Source organism: Struthio camelus, chromosome 1 (genome assembly GCF_040807025.1).
Source record: "Struthio camelus isolate bStrCam1 chromosome 1, bStrCam1.hap1, whole genome shotgun sequence".
NCBI lineage: Eukaryota > Metazoa > Chordata > Aves > Struthioniformes > Struthionidae > Struthio > Struthio camelus.
In genome coordinates this window covers 220,506,559-220,531,624 of record NC_090942.1, presented here as the reverse complement: position 1 = coordinate 220,531,624, position 25,066 = coordinate 220,506,559, and the positions used below count along the sequence as shown (strand labels likewise).

General features: G+C 38.7%; 1 protein-coding gene across 4 annotated transcripts in view; it reads right to left on the bottom strand.

Annotated features, from left to right (window-relative positions):
* The window catches only part of RSF1 (remodeling and spacing factor 1), a 67,914-nt gene that overhangs the window by 2,685 nt on the left and 40,163 nt on the right, over nt 1-25,066 (bottom strand). Inside the window, exons 9-16 of one of the 4 annotated variants that reach the window (XM_068930664.1) lie at nt 23,898-23,977; nt 18,982-19,036; nt 17,233-17,345; nt 15,142-15,209; nt 13,756-13,963; nt 11,881-12,104; nt 9,247-9,435; nt 3,259-7,485 (exon numbers count right to left, since the gene is read on the bottom strand). In XM_068930664.1, the coding sequence (XP_068786765.1) occupies nt 6,908-7,485; nt 9,247-9,435; nt 11,881-12,104; nt 13,756-13,963; nt 15,142-15,209; nt 17,233-17,345; nt 18,982-19,036; nt 23,898-23,977 (1,515 nt within the window). In that variant the 3' untranslated portion in view covers nt 3,259-6,907. Of the gene's footprint in view, nt 1-3,258; nt 7,486-9,246; nt 9,436-11,880; nt 12,105-13,755; nt 13,964-15,141; nt 15,210-17,232; nt 17,346-18,981; nt 19,037-23,897; nt 23,978-25,066 lie in introns of those variants that run through there. The other 3 variants (XM_068930665.1, XM_068930666.1, XM_068930667.1) reach the window with 3 other exon arrangements.

Genomic DNA, 25,066 nt, shown 5'->3' with positions numbered 1-25,066 from the left:
GGTTTAAAAATCAAGGTTCAGGACTCAAGAAATGCCAGGGTTAAACTCCACAAAGAGCTCAGCTTTTGCAACTTTACTGCGTTAACTCTCTAGAGAAAGAAACAAAAACGAGGCCAACTGTGAGCGAGGCCATTTGTAAGGAACTCCAGGTTTCTCTGCAAACATATCAAAACAGCACACAGGAGTAAGACGAAACTGTATTTCATGTAAGCAGATCTTCAATTGTACGAGACCTATGTGGCAGTTTCGATCTAATTGTCACAGAATATCGGAGGGTAACCATTCTGCTAGCAAGTGACCTGCTCTGTGTTAATTGGGACAGTGAAAATACCTGATGTTCACATCTAATATACAGGGTTTGTGCCTATTTGAGAACCATCATGCACACCAAGGACAGTGACATTAAACTTCTGAATCAGTCAAATAACCGTCTCACGGCTGCTACAGATCTATTCTTAAGGAGGACTGTGAAACACAGGTAGAAACTAGCAACCGCATTGGCATTTAAGACAAATTATTTTAATGTAAGTTAGGGGGAGGAGTACCATTTTAATGAATATAGTATAGGAATAAGATACTGTACAATAATTTAGAGTCCATATAATGAGTATGAAATGGAAAACCAAACAAGGCATACAGCTTTATGATCTGATTTCCTTTTCTACCGCTAACTTGAGTAGCAGGTTAGTAGCTATTAAGGACCTTAAATTGCTCTAACAAACAAACGGAGCACGGGTAACCAGGCCTATCATATGTTTTAGTAGAAGAATTTTATCCCCTTCAAATCATTCAAGTCAAGTGCCGACAGACTTAAATCTAAGTATCGCTAATCCGTTTAGCTGCGTGGGTCATCGTAAGAGGAACAAACAGCAAAGCAAACTGCGTGGACTCCCAACAAACGTCCCCAAAGGCAAACATTGTTACGATACTCTGTGGACTGATCCTAACTTTTCTCCGCACCCATATTGCGCGGATGGGACGTTATCGATCCCCTCAAGGAGAGAGACCTTGCATGGATTTTCCCGTTGCTGCAAAGATCAGGATGAGAAAAGGAAGGTCTCAGGATGATTCTCGTAAATTAATACCTTCCATTTGAAATACAGTCTTTAAAGGGCAAGTCAGAAGTAGTTCTCTGAGGCTTGTCTAAGACCTGTCTTGCAAATTGCATGGGGTTTGCATACGCGTTTTTCCATTCCACTTCCCTCCACCCATTCCCCGTCTCCTGCTGCGATTTGAAAGAGCATTCAAAACAGCAGGAGACACCGACTCTGTCTGCACCTGGGGAACCAGTGAGACCGACTATACACAAAGTGCTGCAAAGTGCACAAAGTAAACCAACTGAAAGAGCAGAGCACCTCCGGCCTTTCAGTTCTTGTTAGTAACCTTTGGGGTTATACGTAGCAATAGTAGATTTATTTGCAGACACCCGTGCCTTCATTAAGCACGTGTCCTCTCTAACTGCTCTATTTTCCCCTCTCCTGCTTAACAGCTCAGGTGCGGGGTGCCAGCATTTACAAAATGATAGTCAAAAACCCAAGTTGTAGGACTAGACCTCCTTTTAATTGCAGTTCTACTTGGAGTCTTTACACCACATATTCAGTTATAAACACTTATCTACTCTAGAGTGTCCTGTGCTTTCCCCCAGAAGCTGTACACAATCTTTTTAAGCGTCACGCTACGCAATATACATCATTCGCAATATACAAAATAAGTTAAATTACTCTGCAGCTTTGGGACAATTAATTCCCAAGCACACTTGTTTTTGCTGCTTGGAATCATCTCAGTTAGTTATACCTAATCTAAAATAAGAGCTTGGTAAGTGATGCACGTTTTTAGAAGTGACTAGTAATCTTCAATACCTCAATTGTTGGGTGTCTGACTTCCGGAATAATTTTCCATTGGTAAATATTTCTGAAATCAGAGCTCCCTGCTAGCTCTCAGATTGAGTGCCCAACTCTAAGGCAACAAAAATTAGTTATTTAGAGTTTTTCTTACATCAATATATACTGGGGGAAAAAAAAGTGTTGTTTGTTGATTTATTTTATTTTCTGTCTTCCAACATTTTAAGAGATATAGTTCATACCCCGACTGTTATGGAAGGGGTGGAAAAAAAGTAAGATTGCCAGGAAAAGTGGGCTTGATCCTGCAAATCGTTATTTCGAACGAGTCCTAAACGCTTCCACAGAAGCTGTAAATGTCTAAGGAATGGCAGAACTGTGCTCTTTCACATGAATTGCTGGAGTTTCCCCCACCAGCATCGAATACAATTTTTTTCAGAAAGTTACAGCTTGTTTGAAGATATTTGTGGTTTGTTTGGTTGATTTTTTTTTTAGTATTTATACATATATATATGAGGATTTTATATACCCAGTGAACTGGAAGCACTCTTCAAACGTAAATAACATATCTAGGGTGCACACTGCACGTAATATCCATAATAAAAGCCTGTGAGTAGTAGTCACTGCACATGTACCAAAACCAATTTTCAAGGCTTAAATTACCATTTCGAAATAGATGATACAAATGTTTTGATCAGACCAGTTCTGGGAGCTAGCGTGACTGCCATAATTTATTTAAATTACTGGTGTACAAAGTGAATTAAAAAAAAGCAGGTGCCATAAAAATTACTCACTCGTTTACTTTTCATAAAAGAAGCCTGTGAAAATACGTAATTCGAAACAATTATTTGAAAACTTGAGACCAGGCTTTCCTATTGAAGAGCACTGAAAACCAAGTTATAAGCGCCTGAAAACAGAGGTATATAACGGACACCCTGGCAATGCACCATTAAAATCATTCAACAGTTGCAGCGTCTGGATACCAATATAGTTCAAATGATAAATGTTAACATAAATCAAACCAACTGGACCACTACCATACGATTTTTCTTTTGTGAACATACGTATTTGCCTCGAGGTTGGGTAAGGTCTCTCACAAAGACTTCAGCTATAGCAGTTAGAAAACAGAAGCGAACAGAAAAGTCAAACTAAGTCATCAGCTCCCACTGTACAAAGAGCAACGGAGACACTTTAATCCAAAAATATCCGGAGGGTGACATACTTCATAAACAATTTAGAAAAAAGCATCTCTGTTTCTCTTAAGTGCTGTTAGAATAGAGCATCCATCCATTTAAAAAAAAATGTGCTAATGTAATTTAACATGTACAAACTCAAACTATCAGATACTCAGAGTTGATTGTTCAGCACTGATCTTCCTACAAGACTTCAATACTAAGGGTTTGCGCTTTTTTTTTTTTTTGGTAGTTTGGTGATGTTGTTTTGTGTTGTAACAGAATACGTATCACGAATATGCTCAGGTTTAGAAGACTCAATAACTAGAAGACAACAACTGCAGTGACATTTTGAGTTCTTAGTTCTACCACCCTTCTCTGGTTAGTTTAATGCACCAGGCTCATTCGTTACAGAGCGGACCTACTGTGCACTTTCCGTAACTGATACACGTGAGCTGCGACACACCAAAAAAGGCCATTTCCCCCACTCAATTCATAGCTTCTTCCCCTCTCCTATAATACTTAAAACTGCACTTAAAAATCGTTTCCCTTTCTTCCCGATCAATTATACTCTGAAGAGTATGCAGTTTACAAAAAACAAAACAAAACACACAGCTTTTAGGACAACCTGTATGGAACAAACAAGAGTTTACTGAATAAATGCTTTATACGTTCAGCCGATAGCTGTTTTTTCTTTTATTGTTAAATCCATCGTGTTAAAAAAAAAATCCCTGGCCAGTTTTTATTCTGTCTCTCATACAGTTTGACCTTTTTCTCGTCAGTCTAAAGCAACACCTGAAGATCAGTATTGAAAGACATTTCACTTCTGATCTCCCAAGGAGTAGAGAAGAGCACAAGGTGCTAAGGACACCAAAATACCTGGAGGACGTTTCCACTGTGGAATCACATACACATCGATAAGAACAGCATGAACCCTGTGTGGCACAGTCAGCTGGCCTCATGTCAGAAAACAACATCTTTCCAAATAAGATATTGTACATTTTCCACCCGGCAGGAAGTCTTCGAAACGACAGAAGATAACAAGTTTGAAAATGTAAGACTTTTGGGGAAAATTTTTGCAGTTTTCACTTGCACAAAATCCCCCCCCCCCCACCCCGATCTAAGCTGGAACTCTGGACCCTAGGGGATGAAGCTGTCTCAAGTATCAAAGGTGACTTCTTAAAAGACAGGAGAGTAAGTAAGTTTTTTAAAAGTGACCTACAGAAAGTGAAACTTTGTAACAATTTATCCTTCCACATTTATGAAACCTGACGCTCCTGTTGTAAGCTTCAGCGCTCCAATTCTGCCTTCTGATCTTTTCTGCTTCTGCATCGCTCCCTAACTCAGTACTCAATTGTTTTTCCCGGTGGGTATACTCAGAACTAACTCCTTTGTATTTTCCTACATTTACAATTACTTGTCCACTAAGTACTTAACATTTGGAGTTGACTCTACAAGCAAGAACGTTTGCTACAGCACTGATCAGATACTAAGCCGCTCCATGAGGCAGCAAAGAAAGCTTATGGCACTGCCAAAACAAATGAGAAATCGTTGGTTGCACAGTGTTGCTGCACGTGCATTTGACAGTTTGCACTGCAAATATTAAAAATGCTCAGCAATTATCAGCATTGAAAAGTGGAAGCCATATGTTCTTGCTTGCTTTAAAACACAAGTATATTAGAAATGTAGAAGCACTACATTTATGCATCACCTAGGCAAAGAAAAGCACTGTAGTAGCTTAAAATGCTACATATGCTTTTAAGAACACCTTCTAAACTTCCGTGGCTTTTCGCTACCCTCTTTTAGCATCTGGTTATGAAAACTGTTAATAGTTAACATTGATAAGGTGGAAAAATATTTAATCTTTAATGGAATTAAATTCTCATTTAGAAAGAGAGTGATTTCATTTTTTTTTTTTTAAATCACCAACTTGTTTAGCGTAGCAAATAATGAGTGAGTTCTATCTTTTTGCAGCTGCGATGAATCTAGTTTTATAGCAGGATATCTGCACCGCTAGAATCCAGATAAGCAGGCGTTACGGAGTGGTTCCGACAGAACTCATGGAGAGAGAGGTGGGGAAACACAAACAAGACTTGCAAGGCCAGAAGGTAGGTATTTTTGGATCTACGTTTTCTAGAGAGGTATTTAGTAAAGGCCTAATGCCACTTTTATTACAAGAAAACAGAAGTGCTTAATGACTGACTAGTAAATACAATATAATGGTAGGGAATCAGGTGGGGCAGGAAAGGAGAACTCACTCCTTGGTGGCAGCAGCAGTTTTGGTGCATCCATTGCCGGCAACGGACATAAACACCAGTCAAAAAATCCAAATCTCAGAGCAAAAGGATTAATAGATGTGACCTTTTCGGATTTCAACGTTTGGCAGATTTGTTTTAGTCGTCTGTGTGCTACAACATGTGCAAACGCTACAGCCTGCATCTTAATTCAGAATAAAGAGAAAACTGAATGGTACCCAAAACAAATTTCAGCTTTGCTCTTTCGTATGTGCTCGATGTGTGTGTTTTTTTTTTTTCTTTTGTAGCCTCCATTTTGTTGTTGTAACAGAAGCACATAACACTTCACGCCCGCTCAAAAGTTGATGAGATGTCTTGGAGTCATGCGTTTTCTCTCAGAAATACTGCCTTCTTGAAATCTGTTGGTCACATGACAATTATTAAAATGTATTTTTTAAGAAAGTTCTAACGGCCAAAGGCCAGCACTACATTCAAAACCTGCTAATACATCCAGGCAGATAAGTAAAATCAAAACAAAAACACACACAAACTCCAAACAGAAAACCTCCAAAAGGAAAACTGTTCCATTTGTTTACTTCAATTTGAAGTAGATATTAAGGACATGAATGGACCAGTCACGGTTTATTTGAAAATCCCTCAATCATTTGATGCGTTGTAATTCTGTGGTCAATGCAGTATGTACAAACATGTTTCATTCAAAATACTCCAACAGATGGTTAAATGCAAGTGGCCAGGCAGCTACTGTAGGGTTCTGGTGTCTGTAAAAGTCTGCAGCACTTCACGATGCCATCCAATTTTACAGACTCGCTTCGTATCAATATGTCCTCCCACTAGACACTGTGTATTAAAGACCATCTGATGAACTATGCATGAGACAGCTGTATAAATTCATTGCTAGCATGTTTCAACTGTCAAAAAGTTCATTACAGTACACTTTACTGTACAAACACTTTAAAGGATGTTTATTAGGAAAGTCTGCAAGTCATAATGGATAGTAGAGTTCTCGTTTGTGGTACCTTCTTGGCCTCTTTATTAACTGTGTTTACCTCCAGTATTAAAATCAAACTGCTTCCATGAAGGTGATTACTAAAATGAGCTATGGCATGTTAACCTACAACTCACAAGATGCAACAGTACAGACATTGATTTTTTAAACTGTCTGTTAAGTTGAAATCTAAGTTGTGAACATTTAAATATAATATATATCTCATATGAAAAAGCTAAAGCACAAGTGCTTCTGTACCCCACCCACCCCATGAGCCAAACCCACCCCAGTTCCGGTTTGGGCCCTGACCGATTTGGAATGCTTTCTTAGGCCACCCATTTCCACAAATTTGTATGCGCTCAGGAAATATAAAGTCAAAAATATACAAATCTCTTGTTGTTATAAGGTTTTTGTGAGTGAAATTACCCAGGACCATGGACTTGGAAGGAGAAGGGAGGTAAAAGAGGGAATTTACAGCAATTCATCTTCAAAGTTCAAAACTGGTCACTTCACAGAAAGACTGCAGGACTGGTGAAATTCTTGCTTCTAAAAAGTGATACTGTAGTGGAGAATTTTCTAGGAAAAATAAAACAGCTTTTAATAACTGGCCCGCTGGTATGAGCTACCGTGGAATAAATTAGCACAAAAATGGAAGTCTTATAACTGTTCACTGTTACAGACGTAATCAACAAGGTCAGTCACTCTCAAAAGTTCATCTTCATCTTCCTCTGGCCCTACTGCTTCCTGCCCACTCCCTGTCCCGTTGGGTGCCAGGCTGGCAGTGGCTGTGCTGTCCTTGGGGGCTTGGGTCTTCTCGCTCGGTTTGCCAATCAAGTTCTCAATGGTTTTACCTGGGCTCTGTCCATTGGTGGAAGGCAAGTCCACCAGGCTGTAGTCCAAAGGGCTCTCTACTTTCCCTACATTGTCAAAGTCATCTTCATCATCGCTTTCTATCCGGTAGCAGGGCTTCTTGGTGTTGTCTTGAGGAGCCTGTGGGGCTGGCAGCTTATTTGCAGGAGTAGGGTTTTCTGCGTCATCGTTAGCATTTTCGCAGTTATCTTCATCGTCTGTTTCAATTCGATTCAGTCGTTTGCGGACAGGTCTCCCTTCGTCTTCTTCATCCTCTCCTTCATCTCCTTCGGAGTATTCACCTGTACTTCGCCTACGTTTTCGAATCAGTCGCTTTGACTCCTTTGTGGATTCATCGTCTTCAGAGTTCTTAGATGTGTAGCTCTCTGGAATAAGCAGCAGACTTAAAGCCATTAGCAAATCTGAACGCAAGCAAAACATTTACACTTGCTCTTTCTAAAAGCCGTTCCTCTCTCAAAACATACATTTCAGTCTCCTTCCTCAGTTCCCCAGTCCTAGACAGGCATTCTGCAACCACGTCAACAAGCACGCATGCATTCTTTTTGCTTTTTAAAGAAACTGAGGTAGCAAAGACCAAGAATTTGGCATTCTGTTCTCAATCTGAGGAGCACCAGAGGCTTCAGAGGCAGGTGAACTCCCCCCATGAAAGGGATAATTACATGCCAGGAATAACACCAAACTGTAACGCTAGTCTCACAGCATCTACTTCACACCCTTCCAGGAACTCAGGGCCCAACTAATGGCTATACTGTCTTCAGAAAAGATATACGCCCTTTCCTGCAAAGTGGAATACTGTCTACACGCTGACAGCCTTTACACTGACCCTTAACAGTGTCGGTGGGGAAAGACTGAGACAGAAGATCAAATGGCCAACACCGTTTGCATTCCTCTTGCTTTTTCCACTAGAAATGCCTATGAATTGTATGTAAAAGATATTAACGTGAGTTCAAGTTGCTAGAGACTCTGCCAGAATTCCAGTGTTCTCACCATAATGACATTTCCAGGTACATTGCTACATACTTTGTATCACCTTAGAACTGTGGGAAACTGCTGGAATGGTACTTAACGGTACTGATTTTAGCATGCAGAGAGCCAGTACCAAAAACACCTAAGGAAATGGGATGGATTTCACGCAGAAAACACAGTTAGCCAGGCACTGTTTAAAGTTAGAAATGCAGGCAGCAAACACCTCAGTCACCACGTAGCAGATTTTTAGCAGAAAGAGCGTAATCATCCTACTTCTGAGAAGGGGCTGTGAATTAAAGCGTAAAATCAAATTTTTAAGATTGCATTACAGGTTTTTAAGGTTGCATTACATACTTAATGCTCTTCATCTAAGAGGATCCTATAGCATTTTGTGAATTCAAACCACCACTTCCAAAACTTATCGACAAATCAGAGATACTCAGCTTGTCAAGAATGGCTGATTTTCTGAGGAAGCCTAGCATCCATTGCAATATCGCTCTGCATCTCTGAAAGCCAGCCCTAAGGTGTCTCATAAGCTGGGTGTCCAGAGTGCAAAGCACCCAAAGTCAGCGGCTGCTTCTGAAAAAGCTAATTTTACATCAAAATATAGTGGTCACACTCTGTCTGTGACTGACATTACTGAGAGCAGGCTTACTCTGTGATGGACTATAACAACTATATACCTGTACTTAGCACAGCACCTTAAAACAGGAGACAGAATGAATCTTAACAAGTACAGAGGAGCACAGGGTGACAAAACTACCAGCACAAATACAACTACGGAACCAGAAGTAATACCCTTTTCTCTTGCATTACAAAAGAGAATCTTTAAAAGAACTACGGGACGAGGCCTTGTGACCTCTTAACAGCAAAGTGACAACATAATTCCATTAATTACAATTTTGGAATCTCAGTTTTCCTCTGAGACATAGTAAGTTCAGACTGGGAAGTCAGTATTAGAGGTAACAGAGACTTTGAGAAGTAGCTGTAACAATGCATCATTAAGCATCAGTGGAGTGTTTCAGAAGGAAAGTTTCTGAGAAACATTAAGCAACTCTACAAAGAAGCTTGTGGATCTCTGAACTACACAAACATTTCCCTCTTTAGCCTAAAATGCTCACGTTTGCCAGCTCCTGCAAATGGTGTACTGTTTGTTTTACCTTCACTGTCTGAAGTGGAAAGTCTGCGTTTATGCAAACGTCTCAACTCCTTTCCATATCGGACACTTTTCTGTGAGCCATCGCTTTCTGAATCTTCCTTATAATTAACTTGTCTCTTCTGATTCCGTCTTGATCTTCTCCTAGTTTCCAGGTAATCATCATCACTGTAATCTGTGTAATCAGCACTTTCTGCACAGAAGAAAACAGCCACGTGCATTATTCCATTAAAATGAAACTGCACAATTTAGGTAAGCTTTAGGCCAGCACCAATAAAATCAAGCACTCTTCAAATGCAGGAGAGCCTCAGCAATCGCGTCTCATTACCTTGACCTGTTCCAGGCTCATGCACCAGTTCCCCCATTCACTGCCAGCTTAGAATTGCCTGCTTTTAAAATCTTCTCACAAACCTCTCTTTGTCCTCCCTCCAACTCCTCCAGAACAGGTTTCCTTTCTCTCTGTTTGTTCTCTCACCTCTCTACTAGTGTCCAAGATACCTCCTCTACGATTCCTGCCAGCTGGAACAACCTGACTGAATCAGAGCGGATGACCTACACACGTTACCACTTCCACTGGCAAGTGCTTTCTTTCTGTTATGTCAATTTAAATAAACTGTATTCTATTCAAACAGTTTTGACAACAGGTACATGCAAAAACACTGACAAGATGAAACTGAAGTCCAGGTAAGACCTGACTTTAAAACATCACGTCATTAACAGCAAAGTCAGCCTCACTAGTTCCTAAGTTTGCTCAAAGCAGAAATTTTACAGAAGAAACTTACCATCATTCACTGTTCTCCCTGCACCACTCTACTGCAGCTAGTGTCTTTGAGAATTAAACTTATTTACATTTTCAACCGTTGGAAATAGCTACGGATCAACTTTAGCTGCTTTTTGATTGAGCTGTGCCAAAACAATTATCCCAAGCTCACAGTACAACATTGCTATACATGTCACATATTGTTCTTTTATGCTACTGATTTACATGAATCACAGATCAAAGTGGCATCCTCTTTACCTCCTAAAATATTAAAGAAAGAATCAGAGCAAGTCAATACGCAGAACAACCTTCAGAAGGAAACTCCATCTTTGGAAACTGAAAACAAAGCCACTCACAGGATGCGTTCTTTCTTTAGCCCAAAATAAGGTTAGGCAGGGTCCTGAGGGACAATAGAAGGGGTGAAGAAAGAAACACAGAGTTAGGACTATACCTTAGATATATAAGGAATGATACTGGAATCAGCTAGGCAAGGTTCTACCAACATCATTTTGCCATGAAAATAAGAAAACAAATTGCATTCAGTATTTCCTCTTTCTGCTCTTTCTCAAGCAGGATGTCTCTGATGGCATGGTATGGGGTTCTGGTTTTGTCACAGATACGTGCCCACCAGAAAACAAATGAAACTGCTTTTATGCATTACACAGTAGATGAGCAATCTCTTTAGAACCTCTAGTTCCTAATCTTCATTAACTGCAGCTCACACCTAGTGCAGAGATGCACTGAGGACAGGCAGACAGCAATTTTTTTAAGCGCATATACCTATCCTTAATCTGTCCCTGCATTAACACTCCTTTTGGAAATCATTACTTCAAAGCCACCTATTCCAACGTGTTTTTCTTCCTCTATATTCCAGAAAGACAGATAAAACACTGAAAAGGCATCATACCCTGTACAGCAAGTCAACGCTCCAGTGTACTTAAATTCAGGGTAAGTGCTCAGGATATTTAGCACTTTATAGGACTGGATCTCAAATGTAGCGAAAACACAGAGGACAATCTTCATAAAAAGATGCTAATCATTAAAAGCTACATAAGAAAAAAAAATCTCTTTTTTAATTCAAGCTGGTTCTACTGCTCTTGTCTTCAGATAGGTATTATTTTCATACTTTAAACTGTACAAACAGAAAATGAACTCGGTGAAGGATAAGTACAATAAAGTGAAACATTAGGTGCTCCTGTGATGGAAGAGTCTTTTGTTACTAAAGACCAAAAAAGATAATTGCAGAAGAGAGAGATTCAAGGTGTTAGTTAGTTACAAAGTTTGCCTTCAAGCCTACCAGACAACACAGAATGCCATACAACAGTTCACTGCAGCTGAAGGAATTATTCTTCCATACAAAGTGAGGGAAAATGTTTCTTTCAGAAGAAGCTTTTTCAAAGGTATTCGGAAGGTCTTCAAGTAGATATAAGAAGTATACTTTCACCTCCATGCTTACCCTTCCCTGCACTCACGTTCAGAACAGGAAGGCAAGGGATACCTGAAACTGTCCACAAAGGTGCCCTTTTGAATCATAACACTGAGCATACATGGAAGTACATTTTTATTTAAAATGCTAAGAACCTAGTGCTCAGTACCTGTTTCCTTCAGAATACTCACAGCAGAACACTCTGAGAAGAGAAAATTTTGCATACCACGACAGCATATAAGGGAAACGAGTACCAAACAAAGTGTATTTTTCATTTTTTAACCCCTATGACAAACAAGCATTAATTTGCGTTACGGACAGGGAGCAAAGATGACGTACAACTCAACCAAAGCTACCAAACAAAGCACTGGTAAAGCCATGACAGGAAACTGAGGTTTTCACGCTTCCTCATGTAGAACATACAGTAAGTTTAAAAGACTTAGTACACTCACCAGACTCTCTGCTTGAATTGTCCTCCGAATCTTCCTCTTCATCATCTTCAGAATATCTTTTCTTGACTGTTTTCCTTCGTAACCGCCTACTTTGCCTCATGGGCCGGGAGAGATGTCGCCTGGATATGCGAGCACAGAACTCTGAATCACTGTCTTCATTTGATGGTGGGTCGTCTTCACTTTCATCCAGATTTTCCTCTGATATAACAAACTCATCCTGAGATCTGTTCAAAGGGGAATCATGCGTGTAATATGAGGAGAGCATGTCTAAGTAATACATGCAAAGCAGGTACTGGCTTTCACAATAACGTACAAATCTCACAGTAATAATGAGATGTAACAAATATCCAGAGAGCAGACTGCCATCACTGATGTTAAATTTCAGTTGTATGCTCAGGAGGAACCTTTACAGCCCATGACATTACGCAACAGATCAGAAGAGCTGATGAATGTCAACGCTACATCCCACTGAGACTGCAGGTGACATTTATATAGGACAAATTCTATAGTGCTCGCATAGTACACTTTAACATAACATCTGCAGAGCAATAACTCAGGATGAGCATGATTTGTCATGTCAGCCAGAACATGTTTCTTCTTGACTTTCCCTTTACCAGCCAAGCACCATCCTACGCAATTTCTGAGATTTAGAACATTATGTCTTAATATACAGCTGTCGCTCTTATGCAAAACATGTACCTCACAAACTTATGTTATCAGCTTATAAAACTCCCATTATTCCAAAAGTGAGCCAGTGCTTTTAACAGCTGAGCACTGAAGGTATATAGTCACTTAGATCTGGCTGCCAGCTGAATGTAAATTCCAGCAAAACATCCAGCAGGCATTCAGCAGAGAACTGAGTCAAAAATGCATGGATACGCTTGAACAGATCAATGCACTATTAATTCTGTGAGACTTCTGCAAACTACATTTATTCATAGGAAATTTCCAGCACATTTAGCTCAACTATTCAGGGTGCCACTGAAAAGCCCTCAGTGCAGTCATATGTGAACACTGAAGCTCAAAAGATATTTTTGTCTATTACAAAATATGTTCTAGAGACCATCCATAAACTTAGTACATTGGCTCAGTTACTAGCGTAAGCTTTAAAAGTTGATCGTAAAGAAATCAGAGCTCATGCTCCATTATGTTTCTTTATTGTAGCATAAAGGAGGGCTAAAATTATTACTAATTTTTTTTACGTTAGGAATTCCCCAAACCGAAAGATTAGATATCCCAGGGAAAGAAAGAGCTTCCGTTAGCCAGTGCAATGTTCATTCAGTGTTTAAAGCTTCGTGTCACGTACTTGTCTTCTGCAGTATAAACTGCCTCTTTGGGTGTTTTCTAAGACTTAGAAAGCAAAAGTCGAGAGCTGATTTCACAACCTACATCTGAAGTTTTGTATACTCTAAAAGGAGAAATTTTACTTTTCCAATTTCTATATGGAAATTAGGCCTAACAAAAATCTCACAAAATTGCTGTAGTTTTAAAATGAAACAGCAAGCCTCATTTAACTTTATCTTTGCTAAAGATTTCTGCTAGTAGGTTACATCAGTTAAGAGGTTTGAGCACATTTGGCACCTTCTCTACTGTAACTGTGTATAGAATCCCATGGTGTGGCCTCAAAACACACCAGGAAAACTTCTGAAACAAGTTTTGCCTAGAATAGAGGTTGGAAGATTTCAGTGTATGGATTTAGAGCACAGATTTTCCAGTACTATCGTGTTCCTCTACGGTACAATGACATTTCAAGACTGGACGCATGCTCCTATGACAGTTCTAGGAGCACTGCAGAAGCACAGAAACCTGTAGCAGTCAGTGACTCAAACCTGCAGCAGTCAGTGACTCATGGTGGAAGCTCAACTGCAGACCTACCCATCACTGATCTTGAATTCATCCTCACTCTCTTCTTCATCCAGATTACTGTCACTATCCAGATCGTTTAGTCGCCGTCGTTTCTTGCGACGTGCTGCAGCAGCCCTTGGTGGTCGCTTATTTTCTTTCCTTTCTTCCTCTAGGATTGTGGAAATGTCCTTCCCACGGTGACCTGTGATATTAGACATGTCTTTGCCTCTGCCAATGCCTATATTTAGAGATAGAAAGGGAAGAAAAAAAAAACCCAGCAAGTTAATTTTTTAATTCAACTTTAAATATATCTTTCCTCCAGGCCTATAATTTCAGCTTCTTTTCTATTAAGCAGAATCATTTTTTGTCATGCAAGACTTTGTCTGGAGTCTTGTTCCTAACACTCACAGACTCTGCTGTGGTCAGAAGGCAATACCGAAGTCAACGCAGATCATCGCAGTAAGCGTCAACATTCTGACACTGAACCCCACCTCACATTATGCCCAAAGTTAGTACCTTTGGAGGGGTATAAATATCAGAAAATACGTCTTTTCTTCATAATGTTTAGTACTCTCTTAGAAGATGAAGTGCTTTAAGTTTGTGTGCTGTAAAGTTTGTGCTTTAAGTGCTGTTTGATCAGTGAGTGGAGTTTCTGAAGAGCTGATTTTACTGTTTTGAGACTTAGTTAAGCTTATGATACGGTTCTTGTGTTAAGACGCCTACAGCCATAACAGGTGATTTTTAGGCTGTCTTGACTTTCTGAAAACAGGTGTCTTTATGGAGATGCCAAAAGCCATACAAACGAGGGATTAATGGTTTCATGGGAGTTTTCTCCACGCCAATTAAGGTGATGTCGAAGATGAAATCCATCTATATCTCCCACGTATTTTTTGAAGATCTCTCTTTTCATCCCTTACGTTGCCTTAAGGGACAACAAGGAACGTAATTTCACTTCATTCACAGTGCCACTTAGTGGTGGTTACAGATCTGAATTAACATTTTCAAGGACGCTGGCTTTGTGGACCAAATTTTCAGAAGGTCCAATTGCGGACCAATCTGTGAACCCAGTTTCTAGATGTGACAAATGTCAATAGCAGCACTGACACTGCAATCTCCAATTCAAAACTTAGTGAATTAATGTTAACATTTTTCTTGCAATGCTTATTCATTGTTTTCATATGTCAAAACATACAAGCTAAATTTAACTATCCAGATCAAATATTTTTTGTATCTTTAACTTGGAATGCCCATTATTGAGGGAAATTATTTAGTTTGGGTCTAAAAGTACAGTAGTAAAAACTAACCTATGCAGTCCAGGGGACAGGATTACATTTGTTGCCTCTGGTATCAGAATAAATTTGGTCTTAGCATTCTTATCACTATTGCAATGAAAAACAAATAATATCAGAAACATACCTCCTCCATCAGCCTCCTTAATATCATCTTCAATTGCCTCATCAATAGCCTCATCAAATTCATCAAACCTAAAAATAACATGTCATTTACTACTTTGAAAAGAAACCTAATTAAATTATATTATGAAAACATACCTTGAAATCTAAAATTGCTCTAAGAAATTAGATTGCATAAGTAATGCGCTGGATATGTGGTAAAATAATGATTTTTTGAAAAGGTATGTTTATCATATCTCCTTGCTAGCAGAATATTTATCACTACCTGTCTGTCTTACTGTTGATTTACAGGAACAGAAAATCACTTAATTTTACAGGACATACTACTGTACAGTATACATACAGTATATAATTTGAAAACTCTTAAGAAGATTTCAGCACAAAATATTTATTGGTCAATTTTTCCACGCCTTTTATTTAGATATCGCATGCACTACTGAGTGCAAAACAGACTTTCTGAAAAGCATCTATTAAAGTATTATTATTCAAACTGTTTTCCTTGAAAACTTATTCCAGATGGTTCCATTGCTGCTCTTAACGCTCACAGTAATTACATGTTATGGATTTGCAGCATTCTGAGCTGAACGGATAAAATATACCCTGCTGAAGAGCAGAACTCTTTTTAAAAGAGTTCTTCTTTACTAGATATAAATACGCTAATCATGTTACATAACTAAATAGTAAAAACAAAACCAAAATATTCAGATATGCTTCTCCTGCAGCAGCTTTTATAAAACTGTATAAATCTCTGCACATGCAGTAATTAATTTAAAGGGAGGAAAAGGAGGAGAAAGGATCCATCCCTTTTACACAGAAAGAACTCTTTCAGATTGTTTCCTCAGTGATGAATTCAAAGGACTGTTACATGTACTAACAGATACCTTGCTATTAGTATAAATACAAATGCTATTAACCTTAGAGGAAAGGCATTTTATTTAGATGTTTTTCTTCATTTCATTTGCCTATTTTTTAAATAAAATGATTAGCAATTGGACAACACTTTCATTCACGGTGCGGCTTTTCATTCACTAAAGAAAGAAAAGTTCCAATCATGTTTACCTTGGACCTCCGTTGTAACCTCTATCAGGAAAAGCAAAAAAAAAAAAAAAAAATCTAACATTCCTCTGTATTCCAATCGTAATCACAAAACATTTTCTTCTTTAAAAAAAATCAGGTGATTTCTGGTCTCTCTATATACCCTAAGAACAACTGCATGTCACCTTTAAGGCAGCTTTACAGTAAGATAAGTAACTGAAATTATTCCATCAAGATTTGCTCCAAATCACTCAAACACTATTTCCCCCCTGCACCATTAAGACCCTTTCTTTGAAATGCGGCTTTCAAACCACTGTTAATAAATATTCTGATATCGAACACGAGCTGATGATTGCTTGTCCATTAGGTGTAAGGAGCATAACTTGTGCTGCTGCTGCTTTATTCAGTAGTGGAGAGTTCTGCTAACCTGTTCATCAGCGGACGAAACAGATGACTGAGATGATACAAAGGGATGACATATCTGCAGAGAACCAGCACGCTGCACAATACAGATTTATCTCTGGGTGGAATAAGATTTTTAGCATTTATTTTCCCCCACTGAAGGAAAGCATGCAAACTCTCGCTGACGCTAAGTAGGACCTCACCGTGGACATATGAATTTCAAGAGACACGCCGACAGTGCACATTCATAATGTATTCATCAGCTCAAAGTTATGCGTATGATACAGTCTGTAAGACAGACTCTGTCACTGAGTATCAGAAGATTGAGTTGCAGGAGCAGCATTATTTAAGCATTATTTCCAGTAAAAAATTACTGTCTTTGCACAACGTGCATTCCACTGAAGTAATGCCAAATATCCTACGGGCAAGAATGTTTTCTCCTGGTCAGATGCTGCCTGACCTGTCATGAACATAACAGCAAATCTATATTATCTTGCCTGTGACACCATGTTCCTTACAAGAATGCTTAATTTCCAAAAACAGCAATAACATTTTCTTTAGTATGACTTTCGCTGTTGAATTTAAAAGTTACTAAAAAACAACAATTAAATAAAGTCAGATTGAGTGTTCTGAACAGCTATTTAAATAAGCTGCCTACCTATAACTTATGCACTTCCGGGTTCGAGTAGACCTCCTTTCAAGCAGCTTTGATTTTGGCTTTTTGGAATCTTTCTTCTTTTCTTCCTGACCTTCTGGTATTTCTGGTTCCTGCTTGCATAAGAAAAGCATCAGAGAGCTTTATTGCCCTCTCCTCCAGATTTATTAGGACTCAACTCGCACTAACTCGTGTTCATATTAATAGCTTCTATATCCAATACAGCACATTTCAGGTACCAGTATAATTACATTGCAGTGCACAGTTCACATGAATGCTCGCTCATATTGCCTTAATGGCAACATAATTCCACAAATACACAGTTCAAAGATTCAGGTTATTATAACATTACGTTTATATTAAAATATTGTGATTATGACTCAGGTGATACTTTCAGGACTTGTAAATGCAACAGCTGAACCAATTGTTGCTGGCACAGGTCTCTACATACCAAGCCCCAGGACTGTGCGTCTGTGCCCCTACAGTGACTGCTGACTCTATAGAGCCAACTGCTTAGGTCTTCTTTTCAGGGACTTTCTCTACTCTTACATGTTACTAAAACCAATACATGGTACAGTTTCAATGAAATTCCAGGCAGGTTATTTTTATGATATTGTTTTCAAGTTCTTAATTTAAAAAAAAAAAAAAATCTGTCCCCAGGATGAATTTTTCAAACATTTGCTCCCAGCCAGAGATTTCTTCAAGTCTGTAAAATCTTTTACCATTTTTGTTATCCAGAGGCAGAGGGAGAAAGTTTGCTTTACTACAGAAAGTTAGAGGGAAAGTCTACCGTTAAAACAAAGATAAGCTTCATTTGAAACTTTCCTGCAAGAACAGATTTTGGATCTGTTCATTTTGGATGAAGGCATCTGGCTAAGGCTAAGAAAATCACTTTAATATGTATTTAAGTAGTGAGAAAAAAGACGTTTGCTGCATAAGTAAAAACCTTTCTCTCGTCTGTAAAAAGGAAACCATATAAAAACATCTGTTAATAAAACACTTGAGATGTTACGGTTCTTCACCCAATCTAACTCTAATACAACACTTGTTGGAGGCTAAGGTAAAATACGTTTCTATCATGCTATGATGATTTGCTGAGACAGAGATGACTCTGCAGTAGACATCTAAGACACCTAAGGCAGATACACTGAATCCCACTCTCATAATCTACAGCATGACAGAGCGCTCTACTCAAAAGCCAAGTGTAAGCAATGGAGGGAAGATGGTTCTGAGATCCTTCAAAAGACTGAGGTTCTGTGTGGCACCAGTTGGTGCTCGCATACAAGATAAAGCTCCCTTGGTTTCCCCAGTAAATTCATGCTCAGTCTAAACTGAAGGCCCTAGAACTATTTCTGATTTGCATGTACATTTCCCCCCACCCTAAGTACTCCTGGAGCCTCTAACACATCATTGAGAATCTTCTTCCTTGAGGAGTCTAGAAATTAATCTTCTGAAAGTTACAGAAGTTAAATACACACAATTAACTTTAGTACTTGAATAATAAGAAAGAAAATCCAGCCAATAACGGACCAATAATTTAAAAGATTAACCAGAAAATCATCTAAGTAAATGATTACACCAGAATCCTTATTAGGTTTTTTTTTTTTTTAGAACAATGCTGATAGATCTCCCCTCTTAAAAACAATGCCAGAATCTTACATTAACGCCCTTCTTGATAATCTAACATACAACTACTGCAATTAAAAGCTTTAAGAAATCAAAGAATAATACAACATAGACACAGTAACTTACTTGAGGTGGAATGATGTTCTCAATACTGATACCCACATACACCAGTCGCTCTTTTCTTTAGGAGAGAAAAAAGGAAAATAAGCTTACATAAAGACTATAGAGCTATAAAATAAGGCTGTAATTAGCATTGCTTGAAGCTTTTACTACAGTTAAACAGAGGCATTTCAAGAAGATGCTACAAATGCAAAAAGTTATTTTAGTTGGAATTATACGCTAAATCTCATAGGGTTATATTTTCTCACACGTATGAGGTAAGTGATTTTGCCAAGAATTCTGACAAACAGTAGTATTTGAAAATTGTGGGCGCCATGGAAATGATTAAACCTGGGTTTAAAAAGCAATTTAAAAATACTAATGTTGTGATACAGATTAAGCTATCAAGTCCACAACCACAACTCATCTTGGAGATGCTGAAAGATAAAATAGGAATTCAAAATCATCTTGAACTGGAAAATTACAAAAACAGGATGCAATTCCAAAAGGCCAAGTGCAAGATTATAGACTTAGGCAGGAACAATGAACTCAAGAACCAAGTAGGAAATAACTGGTGACATAACAATTCGGGGGGGAAAGGAGAACAGTCTGAACAAAGATCAAGAGAGTCAAGCCGCTGCAGACACAAATGTACCACAGGGATGTACGAAGAGGAGAATAGCCTATGGGACAACTGAAGGAAACCTCCCATGGTAGTCGGCACTGTTCACTCCTAGCTGGAGCACTTGGTGCCATCTAGGCACCACAAATACTTCAAGACAGACATGAACCGGATGAAGAGTTGGGAGAAAGCCAGCAGGCCTGATCGAACAGAAATGCAGCAGACATGTCCTGTTGAAAAAGGCTGAAAAAACAGGGCTAATTGGTCTAGAGAAGAGAAGGCCAAAGACAACAGTGATAAAAGTATTCAAATACAGGAAAGACGGTTGTAAAGAAGGAGTAGTAAACTGTCCTCCTTGCCCACAGTAGGTAACTGCATTAAATCAAAGTGAGTAAAATCTAGTTAAGACAGTAGTGGCAAGCCTAATATGCCTCAATACCAGCATCCAGTGTCATCTGGATTGCCCTTGATCTCAGTTCTGCCTCTGTGCTGCTCCAGGAAGACAGAAGTCTTCTGTGGGTCTTGTCACATCTGTCAGCCCCAAGTGAAGATGTTTTGGATATCCTAGCAGCTCTCAAATACACTAGCTGCTGATCTTCGGGCTACTGAATTGAGTCTTCAGAAAAACAGTCTGGCAGTAAGAATAGTCATGGAACAGACTGAGGTTGGGAACTGATATTGCCATCACTGTAGGTCCCTGCTAGCCCTTTGCTATGAAAATAAGGGATAATTTAATTAAAGAAAGATATCAATGAAAGGTGGTGACGTTTACTGGGCTCCGTAAGAACTCTAAAAGGAAGCCACATCTCCAGTAGCTTTTTTGAGTAACAATGTTTTAAAACATACATGCTGAAGAACAATCCTGCATGGGGGCAAGGTATGAACTTCCATGATCCAGTAAAGCATCACTACAGTTGAAATGAATTCATGCAAGAACCAGTGTTAACCTCTTCCGGTGTTTTGAGCTCCAGATTCTCAGTAGTTATACAATCGACTAGAGTCAGACTTCTGAAGTTACAGGGAGTAATTGTATGAGCACGTATGCAATGACACGAGTTGCAGCTGGATGCACCGTGTACACAAGTCACCTAGACCTGTACAAAAAACACCTGAAGTGCATATTAATTTTAGATATGTCTACCTCGTGCACTATTTTATGCAACTACTTATGGGCACCTACGTATAAAAGTGGTTTCCACTATTTTCCTGTATTTATAAAACAGCTAGGAAAATGTTAAAATAGACTTATGATTAACTTTCTGAATTACACATTTTTATCAAAATAACCTTCTCAAGAGCTGTCTACTGAAAGAGTACAGCATATTTTTTTAAAATAACATGAACAAACCAGGTTTCTGAAGTAACACTGACAGACAGTAAAAATGGATTTTAAGCTTTTTTACAGCCAAACAAGACCATGAGCTGTGACAAATTTGTAGCATTATATCTCAACTGAAATTTTTGGCTTTGTATTAAAGTAATTGTTTTGGTCTCCTAAGGTCAGCACTTCAAACTGATAGATCAAAAGAAAGCTTCTCTGTCGTTCTGAGCACTATGAGATTGGCTGAACAGGGGAAGAATTTTGTCATATACTGTGCAAAATCATTATGCTCTTGAAAATTAATTACAATATCTTAAATGAAAGCAATGCAACTGCTAAAATCAGAACAGAACTACTCAAAACATTTTAATATTCAGTAAGTTTCCTGGATTGACAGTCTCCTCCATTTCTCATTTCTTATAATGCAAAACATCAAGAGACAGGAGAGGTGAGAAAAATTCAAATGTTTTTAAACATGACCAGTAAGGCTTTCAAGATCTGCTTTACCTCTGCCTGATTTTGGAATGCACACTCTTTAAGAAATTAGCAAATAAAACAAATCGATCCTATTGAGGTAAAGGTCTTAAAACCAAAGGCAAAGATGAAATTTCAAGTGCATTTCTTATTAAGAGTGTAACACACAAGCTCAATGTTTTAACCAATAGGTCTCAAACTGCAGGATGTAGATAAGCACTGATTAGTTATAAACTCTTCCTAGAAGAACCGAGAAAACATTTTCGGAAGCGATGAAAGAGCGAATGAAAGGAAGTACTCCACCTGATTTGGCCTGGGAGAAGTAGTCCCAAGAGGGATTTTCTATCAAGAAGTCTGGGAGTCTCTAACATGAATTAAAAGGGACATCCACAAAAGCTTTAGCATCCATTCCTTCTAGCTGACGACAGGACGTGATTATAGAAGTTAGCATGCAAGTGAGAAACCTGAAATTCAGCAGTAGCACCTTGAATTCATGAAACAGGGGAAGTAAAATAAAGGTAAGGTTTTGCAATATGCAGGTCTATGTTTTTGTCGGAGTCATTACAACCCTCATGAAATCGGAAGTTTTCATTAAAGAAAATCCATGGCATGACACTTTGGGGATGCAAAAGAATACGGCTGAACAGCTGTATCAATGTGAGTCTGAACCTTGACAGCTACCAGTTAAATGCTAGAGACTAATCAAAAGCAAGAGTTCTACAGTATCACTGGTTCAAAAGCACAATCACAACACTAGTTCAAAGACTCAGTTAAGTGTGACCCTGGTAAGATAGTTGCTTTTATTTTTTTTTTTTTCCCCTCTTTGCCAAAAAAGACAGGCAACCCCCAGAGGCGGTGTGATTTTACAGAAACGTTACATCAACATATTTCTGTGTCCCAAATAACTTATTTTAATTTATACACTGAGCTGTAATAAGGAGGACTTTATATTTTTTTCTAGCATGATTCTTGCTTTCTTCAGTCTTTTTACCTTATAATTTACTAAAACATACCATCGTTAGGTTGAAAGAGACTTCAACATTTAATTACTGTATCATGAAATTTTTTTTACAATCAAAACTCTTTTCCTGCTTTTTAAAGACTAAAAAAATCATCTTACTATGTACAATACAAAACATTAGGTTAATTTGATATGAGATGAGATTGCAAAAGGGTCATTAAACGTCCGTTTCAAACACTGAAAACAGCTATAATATGAATTGTGTGCTCTTCTGTAAAGATTAGAAAACCACGTCTATGCAATAGTACTGATTGCAAAAAAGCAGGACAGACTAGGAAAATAGCATTTCTTGCAATGTTTGCCATCAGAATATTTACCAAAGTAGGTCCAAAAATATCATTCGCTAGTAATGAGACTTCCCATCACAAAATGGAGCAGCCAGTTCCTCTGTCCCCCATACTTCGACATGGATTGAGGCCGTGTGTAAGCTGAGCTCCCTCGTAAAATAGCTAACTGTTTCGTTCCCAAAGCTACAAATTCACTAGAATCGGCAGGCCAAGAACAGTTTTGCCACAGCGTGCTCTAGGTCCGCTCTGAGCTGAATGAGATGACAACGTCAGGAACAGTTGGCACCTGATCCAGCCTATCAATGCCATTGCTGCTACAGTAACGAAGAGCAGATTTTAAGGAAGTTGCAAACAGACGCTGCTTGTGATATACTTCCCCGCGCAGAATCACTATATTCCATCACTTCTTCACCAACATTACTGTATGCACTATAAATATACACCTGCCGTATTCTCAACTGCTTTGTTTAAAATGGTCTCGCTTGGTGCTGTGCTCTGAATTTTGCCTTTAAGATACAATCATGGAAAGTTTAATAATGCACGTAGATGTTATTAAATTTTGCAAAGAACTCAATATTCTGCAGATTAAGCAGGCTGTGTTTCATGACCCTCGCCTTCGGGTCTGACAACTGCAGAAAGGGTTTGTAAACACACTAAACTGGTTTACACTGAGCCCCTTGATAATGGCAAGAGTGGACACAAAATTTCTTTCCAAGCTGCATTTCACCTGACCCACTGCACTATTGCAATTGCATAATCCTGCAAAGCAGACAAAGTTTAACAGAATCTAAAGCAACAAGACTTATAAGCCATATTAATCTGGATGACCTTTGCAACAAAGTCAGGACTTACAGCATGCTTACCGTAGGAAGTTTACACACGGCTGACAGAGCGTTATTAACACATGCAGCTGAACCCAGTGCCGAAACCCATTTAATTACAGGTTTGGGAAAGCCAAAATTGTGTTCAGGCACCATGACCAAAGCCTAATACAAATGCATTTTCTTATCTTTTGCAATTACTGGAGTCTTTCTCCCTTCTTGTAAACTCTCCCAGCATTGCACCTCCAATAACCTCTGTAATAAGTCAAAACAGGTTTCACCAATTCCCCGTCTCGTTGATATTTTCCTCCCCAGTCCTCAGTTCTTTTAATGCCTGTTCAAGTATCGCCACCCCTCTGCATAGCAGCTCGCTGTGAACACAGTCAAGCAGTAGTACCTGCGTTCCGCGCGCTCCTTCTTTTTTAAGACAACATCCAGATCTTGTAATTGCTCTTCTAATTTCTCACATAGCAATTTCTAAGGGAATACACAAAATATTAGTTTCTCTCATAACCAACCATTTTCATTTAATGTTCAGGCACTTCATTCACTATTTTTATACTTGTCACATTAATGTCTGGAAGAAGAACGAATCCCTTGCTACAGTGGAGCATCCTCTTTTAGCAGGATGCTCTTCCTAAAACATGTGTGCACTTCAGCATGAATTGCTATAGAAATATATCTTCCTAGTAACTAGCATCTACTGTAGGAAGTAACGTGCCTAAAGCAAACAATAAAGATGTTTAGAATAAATACATTTCTAAATTAGCACCAAATTTTCATTACATTTGCAAATTACCCTCAGAGAAACCTGAGGATTCCACAGACATATAGATACTATACATACACAAAGTTTAGCGTCTACACACACAATGACGTGTTTGGCACTTACCTTGACGTTTAAAAGGCAGGTGAAAAGGCACGTGTGCATCACAGTAAAAAGCAGAGATGCACTTCAGCTTCATTTTCCTACCAAATACTTCAAATCTTATTACATCAATTCATAATCAAGGGGCCATACGTAAAAATATTTTTTATGGACCAATCACATGCCTTTTTCTGTGTTCAGGCCTCCCTCATCATTCTATTTTCCAAGGATTTTTTTCATACTTTTAGAAATTTAGTAATTTTTACTAAGACAAATAACAAGTAGCACTAAAGCAAAGAGATGCTTTAACAGCAAGTTACAATATCAAATTATGTATAGAAAAGATCCTTAAGCATTCAAGACCATGACTGCTTAAACAAAATACTTCTCAGAAGACACCTGAAAACTGATACACAAATACAGCCACATCATGCCACGTCTCATTGGGCTAGCTTTCTGCAGCGTAGCAACCCTTTCGGCAAAGCACGTTTCTGAAAGCAAGGCAGTTTATTCTGAAAATGTGCCTATACGGTTCCCCCATTAATTCAACATAAACAGCATCAAACACACACTGACTGTTCCTTCCAAGCATCTACACTGCAAAATTTGCTACTGTAGTAGTAGACGTATTTTAAATGAAACTGGATATGCACGCTATTTTTTTTTCCTATAGCAGCTTCTGCCCTTAAAAGAAGTGT